At 41.3% G+C, this 10,672-nt stretch overlaps 1 protein-coding gene across 2 annotated transcripts in view; it reads left to right on the top strand.

The window, feature by feature from the left end:
• dock11 (dedicator of cytokinesis 11) overlaps window positions 1-9,517 on the top strand; it is a 64,549-nt gene extending 55,032 nt beyond the window's left edge. For both annotated transcript variants that reach the window (XM_083937124.1, XM_083937123.1), the window contains 7 exons: window positions 272-385; window positions 2,327-2,473; window positions 2,746-2,956; window positions 4,894-5,084; window positions 5,339-5,439; window positions 5,534-5,672; window positions 8,034-9,517. In XM_083937124.1, the coding sequence (XP_083793250.1) occupies window positions 272-385; window positions 2,327-2,473; window positions 2,746-2,956; window positions 4,894-5,084; window positions 5,339-5,439; window positions 5,534-5,672; window positions 8,034-8,123 (993 nt within the window). In that variant the 3' untranslated portion in view covers window positions 8,124-9,517. The remainder of the gene's footprint in view (window positions 1-271; window positions 386-2,326; window positions 2,474-2,745; window positions 2,957-4,893; window positions 5,085-5,338; window positions 5,440-5,533; window positions 5,673-8,033) is intronic.
• Window positions 9,518-10,672: the final 1,155 nt, after the last annotated feature.

Genomic DNA, 10,672 nt, shown 5'->3' with positions numbered 1-10,672 from the left:
GAAAACAACATCAGGGTAGGGGGGAGGAGCTTCACTGCACACCCTGAACAAGACGTGAGGTCGCCGGTCTATCAAAGGGCTTTTAGACAGGCTAACTCCTTCTTAACTTCACGTTCATACAGTAACTGTACCAAAAGCCAGATAACTATGTCAGTCAAGACTGACCTGTTTTGGTTCCCTGGCTTGTTTCTGCACATACTCCTCAGTTATTCCAATAACCAAACAAATAATAAGAAACCAACTCTGGTTCCATCCGTCTTATTTTTTCCAGAAACTGAGCCGACTGTACGACACTCTGCACAGAGCCTACAACAAGATCATGGAGGTGATCCAATCAGGCCGCAGGCTGCTCGGGACGTACTTCAGAGTGGCTTTTTACGGACAGGTGAGGTCGACAAGCAGCTTCAGGGTATCTTTTATTTGAAGTGCAATAATGTCCAACTAAGCGCACCTGAGCCACACAGTGCTATGCTGCACACAAAAGGGGGTAAACTCAAATCAAATATATGTGGTGATGTAAGGTTCTCTTCAGGAGGGATTGCATCCTAAATATGAGTTATTCTACTGTATCACATTATATCATAACTTAAAAGCATTTCAGGAAGTGAAAGTGATGCCTGCTGCCTTTCTGTCTTTCTTGTTATCTGACTGATGTTGTGAAGAAAAAATGTTGGTACTCAGACTTGCTGAGAGTCATATCCAAGACCTAATCTCTACCAAAATGCCAACTCATCCCTTTATCACAAAGATGCTCCCATCTGATAGCTTTGCTACCTCTGGTGTTGTTTGTGAGTGGGATGCCTGTGAGGATTCATATCCTTGTTGCTTTGGTAGTGACTCCTGTAAGTTGACTGGGGCGTCAGAAAGCGAGCAAGAAACTGTTGACGGGGGCAGCACCCTAAACATATTTCCGCCACCTTAAAAAAGGCACATCTAAATGTACACTATATTTAGTATATATTTTTTTACATATAAATACATTTTGCTGCAGCCGCTTTTGTGTCTGTACTACTGTCTCCATCACTAAACCGGGCATCTACTGTAGGTAACACACTGACTGTTGATAAGTGCCCCTTAAAACTCCACTCTGGAAGGTGAAAAATAGTGATCTGTCAGAGGCAGCACCTCTACAATTCCAGCAATACTCCTGCAACTGTACTAATACAAGACAGGGTATTCAGTGTTATATAAATGAATAAACAGAGAGCACAGCAAATGTAATGTGATGCCATCTGCACCAGTTGTTGTAATGGAGTGCCTTGTGAAGGATTGCACAGGCATGTATCAAAACTAGAGCTTCAAGGATTAGTCAACTAATTAATTAGATTTGAGTTGATCGACAGGAAAATAATCGTCAGTTATTTTGGTAATCAATGAATCGTTAAAGAACAGAAAATGCAGTTGTCAGCCATTCATATATAAAGATTTCCTGTTTTTCTCTTAAAATAAATCTCTTTGGGTTTTGTACAAAACAAGACATTTAAAGACACCACCTTGGACTTTGATATGCCAAATAAAGAAAACTGTTACTATTCTCCCCATGCAAAGATTAGATTTACAGTATTATGATAAGACTGTGGATGCATTAAACGAAAGCAAATAGCTGCAGTGATGTTAGAAGTAAGCAGACACTTTTGGTGTGTCATGCAAATGTGCCATGCCATTTAAGCTAAATGAGGCGGATGAATTGTGTCTGACTTATGCAAAGGGGAAAAACAACAGAAAAAAAGGAAGAATCAGTCACACCATCCCAGACTTACTACTGTACATACTACAATGGGGCAATTTGGACATGCGACACGTGTGTATTTGGGGATAAAATCAAGACGGTGGGCACAGATATAGCTTTATATGTTTTGATAAGATATAAATGTTCTGGTGCTGCAAATTTGTCAGCCACTTTTTAAAATCTACCTCAAAATTGCTATAAAATATGTTCTAAATATACCTGGATAATGTAGAAAACTGATTTTGTGAAGGTGTGTTCAAGCAGATTAGATCAGATGTCAGACGACCAAACACATGTTTTTCCCCTCTTTATTTTATTATTTTTTTTAAAGATTCTTTTTTTTCTAACCACTCAGCCACCGGCGCCCCCTCTTTCATTATTTTAAGTGTGTGTTTTAAAATCTTTTAACCCCCCCCAAAAAATGTGAACTAGAATTTCAAAGAGATTGGTCACTTCAGGATCAAACTTCACTCCCCTACTTTCATCATAGAATGACAGAGAACAGCAAGAACATCAGCTTTACATCGATGTATTTCACACTTCCGATGGACTGTCTCTCCGTTATATGTGTTGAGTGAACGTGTGTGTTTTGTGCAGGGCTTCTTCGAGGAGGAGGACGGGAAGGAGTACATTTACAAAGAGCCCAAACTCACCGGCCTGTCGGAAATCTCACAGCGGCTGCTGACACTCTACGGGGAAAAGTTTGGGCCAGAAAACGTCAAGATAATTCAGGACTCAAACAAGGTGCAGTACTTAAATGGAAGGAAACGGTGGAAGACACCTGGAATAGTCTTGATATGAATGACAGAAATGAAAATGAGTTATTTGGTGTTGCGACTCCGCTCTTGTGCTCTTTAGAAAATACCATTTGGCCAAAATCAAGTGGAAAATGTTCAATGTGAAGTCCCAGTTGGCATGTGTTGTAGCAGCAATTCCCTTCCAATAAGTCAAGGCTCAACCTCGCTCTCTGGCAGGTGCTTGACAATTTTTTTTAAAGGCGTTTGCTTTCCCCGCAGGTAAACCCCAAAGACCTGGACGCCAAGTTTGCCTACATCCAGGTGACATTTGTCAAGTCGTACTTTGAGGAAAAGGAAGCACCAGAGAAGAAGACCGACTTTGAGAAGTGCCACAACATCAACCGCTTTGTGTTCGAGACACCGTACACGCTGTCGGGGAAAAAACACGGTGGAGTGGAGGAGCAGTGCAAGAGGAGGAGCGTCCTCACAAGTACATAAACAACTTTATTTATTTTGGATCACTTAACAGCAGCAGGTCACACAGGCATCACTAAATGCTTTTACAGAATAATAATCCATCATTTCTTACATTATAATTGTAGAACACAGGACACAGAGTGTTTTTACATTTGAGATTATAAAACACGATATTAAAAATAAGTCAATAAAATAAAACAAATAAAGGAAGGACATTTCAGGGAAATATGCATTTTCCACTTCTCACAAATTTCTTCAAATTTCGTCTCCTGAAGACTCAAAGAGAAGTTGAATCTTTCCATTACAAATATTTCATAGACAAAATCCGACCAGTCCTCTGTGGAGCTAGCAGCTACACCATAACCAAATGTATTGCCTAATTATGTATAAATCTTAGTAAGATCTTTGTTTGGTCTCGTCCAAAAGTAAATACTTTTTGGTGTAATCTTACAACTACTGTGGTTGTGATTGGCCTTTAGAGAACCCCAATTCCTCCAGCAGCTGGAGCAGCCTCAGTGTTGTCTGTGCAGATGTGATCAAATATCTTCTGTGTGATTTAAAAACAAAAAACAACGCACCATGTTTTACCTGAAAAGGGCACACTGTGTCTCATATCAGAAACTACACATCATTCGATTGGTTGTTTGGTCTGAGGAGTGTCAGAGAGGCAGGGGATGTCCATCAGTGTTATCTGGAGAGTCCCAGGGCGTCTTGTTTTGTCTCATCTCAAAGATGCTCAGTTTGCTCTCGCAGTCGAATGAAGAAAGCAGAAAGTGTTGACATTCGAGAGGCGGGAGTCAGAGAATTTAGATTTATTTTTTCTCCAGAAATGACTCATAACGAACGATTATCAAAATAGTTGGGGATTTAAAAGTGAACAACTATTTGCTGACTAGTTGCTGCAGCTCTGATTCATCTTCATGTCGTTGCCAGGATGTGGTCTCTATTGTTTGTGGCAGCTTTTGACATTTGTAACTGACATTTTGTGTATTTAATTTTACTACTGTTATTGATTTATTTATTATGTATGTATTATTAGGATTATCATATTATATCTTTTTTCATTTTTTAAACAATTACTGTTATTAATTTATTTGAACAATTTTCCGGTTTTGTTGTTTTTGGCCGTGTCTTGCCCACGTACTATCCAGGGCCGGGGGAGGGGATGTTTTGGATACCTGAGGGCCAAATGGGAGCTCTATGTCATTCAGTCAATGAAATGTCCTACTGTACCAGATTAACAAGGATATAATATTTCTGCTGGAATGATCCATGTTCGGTGCTGCAGATGTGGGATTGATAATTTGCTGTTGTTTTTCAATCTAACTTCCACAGAAAAACAAAACTGGTTTGTCTGTCAGGTGTAATAGTTAGTTGCAAGACAAACGATACTTAACCGCAGGGAACAGCGAAGGTCTGCCAGAGGCCATCAAAAACAATTTATCTATTTATTTTTAAAGTAAATAAATAAATAGAAATGAAAATATGCTCACAAAAAATAAATTACGCCACATTAATAGAATATTAATTTTTTGTTATCTTAATGACACATCTCAGAGCAAAAAACGGCCTAAACAGACACTCCCTATTCAACTATCTTCAGCTTATCTTTGACAAACACCCTTAAGCCATGTTCATTAACCTAATACATAAAGTTATCGTTGTGATCATCCACTTACAAAGAGAGACAATACTCTGTGTCTCTTTGACTGAGCCTTTCTGTACACACTAAAGAGCAGAAAATAACAACAGATGCTGTGGATCACTCTGCTGCTCGTTTTCCGACCCATCAATACAAATACAGTGTTGCCAGAGTAAACAGAAAAAAACATCAGACCTTTTGTCATCACAATCAATCAAATCAACTGAGAGATCACCTGAAGACGATCCTTAGAAGGAAAACATTCACACGCACGTGCCAACCAGTTTTACCTGCTCTCTCATCTCCAGCTGCCAACACCTTCCCGTACGTGAAGAAGCGCGTGGAGGTGGTGGGGGAGAAGCAGGTGGAGCTGAAGCCGGTGGATGTGGCCATAGATGAGATGAAGGCGCGGACAGCAGAGCTGACCAAACTCTGCTCCAGCCAGGAGGTGGACATGATCCAACTGCAGCTCAAACTGCAGGGCTGCGTCTCTGTGCAGGTGAAGGCCTCAGGCACTCCGAGACACCGCTCCGTGGAAGACACAAATGTTACATTATTATTATTTTTACTACATTAGATTTGTCCTTGTCACATGGAGCTTGGCATAAACATATGTGTAAAGAAGAAACATGAACGCCTGTAATTTCATAAACTGTGTGACATGAGGAAGCAGAAATAGTACGTGCAGATTGTTATCTGTCTGTGCACTGATCAGAGTGGAGGGTTGCCTAACACTTTCATGTTTTGGGGCAGGTGAACGCAGGTCCTATGGCCTATGCCAGAGCATTCTTAGATGACACTAAATCTAACCAGTCTGGCAACAAGAAAGTGAAAGACCTTAAGGACATTTTCAGGTAAACCTCGTCCCTACAATAAAACACCAACTTCTCCCCCTTCCTCATTTCTAGTACATTTTTAAATTTGTGATTTTCCATCTGATAATTGCAGGCGTTTTGTCCAAGCTTGCAGTATGGCTCTGGACATAAATGAGCGTCTGATTAAAGAGGATCAGTTTGAGTACCATGAGGGCCTGAAGGCCAACTTCAAAGATATGGTAAAGGAGCTATCTGACATCATCCACGAGCAGGTAATCACAGGACCACCAAATCTCTACCTCATCGCACACACAGGGTTACAAAGAAGTGCTTTGATGCTTTGAGGTTGCTGCAGGTGAATCAAACACCAGCCTCTCGTGTGGAAAATTGAAATTCTGCCAACCAACAATTATCAATTTAAAACTATTTGTGCCTGCTTGAATTATAAAGGAAAGTGTATGTTATTCTTGCTGCTGAATGTGAGGATACGTGAGTGGAAATCATTTTTGTAGAGTACAGTGTGTTGTGGTCAGGGGGCTGATAGTGTTCAGTCGATGTATCGCTTATCTTCACATTCAGTTATACCATACAAGATTCTACTCTATGAATAGAATCAAGACAGTTGTTGAGAAGAAAAATGCATTTTATTACAGTATATACATTTTCGCACTGACCTGTGGTGGAACCTTGCCCTGCAAATAGTTTTGGCTTTATGTTTTCATGTTTTGGGACATCTGTGTCTGAGTTTCTGCCTTCACCCTAATACAATAGGCTGACTGGATTTTGTTTGTGGTGCTCACAGACTTGCGAAATGACATTTAGGAAACAGTAACATGAATCACTCTGGATAATCAGAATTCTGGATGAGAGGAAGAGATGCTGCTCAATGTGTGTTTTTCTTTAATGCCATAGGCACCACAACCTAAATTATTGTAGCTTCAGAGCAGATATCTTGAAATCTGGACAAACCAAACTAAAAAACAAACATGTTTCAGGTGTCCTTTTCCATGTTTTCTCTATCAACAACTACACTCCCACTTCAGTTAATGTGACTGTTGTTTTATTATACCCATAATTACATTGAGCAGCAGCACTGTCAGCTATTAACAGTGAAATGATCAGAACGGAGTGGAGAGACTATAAAAGGCAGCAAGCAGTAAACCTGAGTGATCCACGTTTACGGGGGCGAATATTACTGGCACAGAAAGAGCCATCGTCACAAAAAAAAGAACTCCCTAATACTTTTGTTTACTCATGTTCAGCCTTAGTTACGGTCAGACTGTGAGTGAGCCAACATTTCCTGGGGAAAAAAATCCCCCCTTACTCATCTGCCCCCCTAAAATTCTTAACAGTTCTCTTCCCATCAGTGGAATGTGTCCTACTACAGCTGTGTTATTGTGCCTGCTGACATTTTCTATCACTTTAACTGCTCTGATTTTACTAGACTAACTGGTCTGCCTTTTTCTCTCCAATGTGCTGGCCTTTAGCTTTAAGGAAAAACAGGTAATGTGATCATGAAGTGTGTTAGTTTGTCTTTTTGTCCTTTTTCAGAACTCATTCATTTTCAGTTTGCACCCTAGTTTCTTCCAGACATTTCATGGATAAAGAGATATTTTGCTGATTTGAATCCGGCTCTTTGTCATGGCAGTGTGTGCAGATGAGCAGTTATTGGCCTCACTCTGTGGCTGCAGCACACGGAGCTCGGAGCATCAGAGATCCCCTGGATGTTGCCTACATTTTGGCTAAAATGCTGCTACGCTCTGCAGAGGGAAACCAAGTATCGTTCATCTGCACACAGTGCCCACAGTGCCATGATCCAGAGCTGGTTTAACATTGGTAAAGTTTCCCTACACAATGATAAATACATTCATCCGGAGATACAATAGAAATTGGTGATTAGTTAGTCGGGCCTTGATTATAAACAAAAGAGAATAAAAGAGAGTGAACCGTGCAAAAGCAGCTATGTGACAAAAACAAAATGCATTCAAAAGGAAAATATTCGAGCAAAGCATTCAGGTATGAAAGGGTTTGGGCGGACGTGGCAAACAATAGGCAGTCGTTGAATCTTCCTTTGACAAACTTGTCGGATCACTGTGAGACACATGAAAAGGTATTTACACTGGCCAACAGAGATGCTACTGAAAACAACGCGGATGAGATATGACACTGATTAAGTGATGTGTCTTGGTTAAGATCAGAACATTTGGAAAAATGGCATCATAGTGCCTCAGTTACTCCAAAACAAACCATGGTGAATAAACATCTCATCACTCAACTCTTTGTCACACAGTTGTGTCTGTAGTAACAAACCTAGCCACATTATAAGCCCTCTGAATCCTAGAATAGTTCAAAGAATAAAGTGAAACAACATGAAAAGAAAGAATTTGTGCAAACCAATCAGACATCGAAGAACCACAACTCAGGGACACCATGACTTTATGTCCAGCAACGAGGAATACTGTGTGGCCAGTTTCTCTTCAAGTTTGTTGCAGGGTCACTTTGAAAAACCTGATATGTTAATGACTTTGTTTCATGTCTTTTACTGTTAACACACAGTGTGTGTGTGGGCAGAAATAGAGCTGATTGACCTCTGCCTTTATGTGTGAACTGTGTGTGTTTTGCTTTGACTCCAGATCTACCAGGAGGATATGATGCGCTCACTGTTACAAAACTCCCTCCATGTGTTTCGTGCCATCAGCGGGACGTCCAGCAACCTGTGCTGACCTCCGTCCCACCGGCCTCCTTCTGCTGCCGCCTGTCCTCGTGTGTATCCTCCCACTTCTCCCTTAAGGACCTGGACTGGATGAGAGCGGCTCTCAGTTTTACACGTGTCCAGCTAAGCTTGCCAAACTCTGCCCCTGGTGAACGTGCCATTCGGCTGACCTCAGCACCTCTGCTGTACGAGCAGTAGATGGTTGGGGTGAAAGGTTGGATGTAATGTTCAAACCACAGCAGCAGTATTTCGGAGAATGTATCGCAGCAGCACCCACATGTCAGCATGTCAGGGTTAGGTGTTAAGCTGCTAGGTTGCACTTTTTCTGCCTTTGTAATGAACTGCAGGACTGCCTGTTGTTCTTTCGAGGGACATTCTGCACTAAAGCAATTCTTCTGTCTTCTCTCTCTGCAGTGTCTCAGATCTATGCAGGACATCACACTCCCTCCACAGTTCAGATTTACTACTTGAGTCGACCTTTAGATAGCATAGCATCTTTTCATTCTTCCACAGTGTGTTGTTTGTTCAGGCTTCAGTGTTGGGCCAGCAAGGTGAGCAATATGCCAACTCAACCAGTTCTGTTGTATAAGAGGCACCAAACTGAAAGCATTGAGATACTCGGCCTTGCCAAGTGTTCAGAGGCTGGCAGGTTATCAGATTGTAATTGACAGATAAGTGACGTCTAAAAGAGCAGCAGATTATAGTGAGGGAGTGGCAGGTCAAAGTCACTGCCCTGTTTGTTGAATGACAAACGTCTTCTCAGTGTTGTTCCACAGTGAAAGAATAGACCTCAGGGTTTTATTAAAGCTGTGAGAGAAGCTGCTCCGAAGAAGGCTTTGCTTAGTTTAAAAAGAACCCGATTGTATCAGAGGTAATAAATAATGCCGCAGCAGAAGAGAAAAGTTGATGATTATCAGCGCTTTAGAACAATCATGGAAACAGTTTTTCTCTCTGGACTCGTTTTATGGCCTGTAGACATCTGAAGTCCGAAACAGGACACACTGACTCCAGAACAGTGAGCAGGTGAAGAGTTCCTCACATCTGGGTTAAGATCCAGTGCCTTTGTGCTTTGCCTTCTGAAAAGACTCCCTAATCTCTCAAGTAATAAGACCTCCATCATGTGCTGGTTATTTTACAGTATTTCACAAGTGCTACACTGTAATTAGCAGATAGATGAATGATATTTAAGCAAATGTACATAATGTGTTGCCATGCTGTAAAGTGAATTATGTACCCATGTATGTTTGTACGTACTGTATGTATGTATTTATATTTGTTACATTTTGGACTCTTGTTCAGTCCAAATCTGTCCTTTTTTCATTTTTAATTGCATTGTATACTGAAGTGCAGCTGCTTGTCAAACTTACTTTGTAAAGCCATTTTCCAATAAAAACCGGAAAAATGTTTGAGACAGTTCTCTCTCACAAAAAGTCTCTTATTGTCCTCTACCTTTCACAAGATCTTCCTCTGCAGATGTTGCCACTCCGTCAGGGAAGTCAGTGTCAACGTTAAAGCCTTAAAATGCTCAGAAAACATCGACACTGCCATGAAATCTGCATACTGTGTGATATGATAGAAAGCTCCGGAACCATGGGCATTTATCTGTTGCTGTACCAGCCTCCACTCTTTAGACTTTCCACAGTGTTTGGAACCTGGCTGCAGGGATTTGCTCCCATTCACTCACAAAAAAGTGAGCCTTTAGGAGGAAGGTAGGGTATGTGTGAAAAAGTTGCATTATGATTTTGACCATTTAAAAAAAAATTGTTTACAAAATTGCTGGACTCATTTCTAGGGGAGACCAGGGTTGGTTGTCTCACAGGATGGATGTCACAGTGCTTATTACAGCCAAACTAGAGGACACTGTTTCGTCATGTTGATGTCCAACCTGTGCCGTAATGAAATGTTGTAATTTTTAGTGTGTTTTTGAGTCCTTTCATAATCAAACTAAAACAGGAAGATCATAGCTTTACTTTTAGCCAGCAATTAGTTGCTAACTAGGTATGGAGCATTAACCCAAGAGGTCAGATAGGGATGGTTATCTCACTACTTTGTTGGTTGGTTGTCACGCGTGTCACACATACTCACAGAAATGTTTATTTTCAGGTATGGATATGTAGTTTTTGATGTTTTTTGTTTAGCTTTTTTGCTTAACTACTGGCAGAATGGTCAGGGACAGCACGCCACCAGACCTGATGGTCTTGGCTGTGAGGCAGGTCAAAATACAAAGGGTCTTAATGAGTATCATAGGTCGCACTCGCACTGTCCTTCTGTACCGTGCCCCGGGCTTTAGGGTACTTGTCCCCCCTCCCTCTCCCACCACGCCCCAGGCCTGTTTGTACTCACACTGCCTGGGCCTCGCGTAAATGCTTCTTGCTGTCCATACGTCATCACGCCTGAACACGTCACATGCATTGATTGACGTCATCGCGATGCGTCGCTTTGTTTACAAATCTTTCCACAGACCTCGGAGTTTTTGTGCGTCTTGTCGACTGTTTTTGAATATTTTCATCGACCAAATCTGCAGTAAACACTCCACCTCCGCATCACACCAACGTGAAC

The sequence above is a fragment of the Echiichthys vipera genome (assembly GCF_963691815.1).
Source record: "Echiichthys vipera genome assembly, chromosome: 22".
Taxonomy (NCBI): domain Eukaryota; kingdom Metazoa; phylum Chordata; class Actinopteri; order Perciformes; family Trachinidae; genus Echiichthys; species Echiichthys vipera.
Note: the sequence above shows the minus strand (reverse complement) of the source record. Positions and strands in the feature narration are given on the sequence as shown.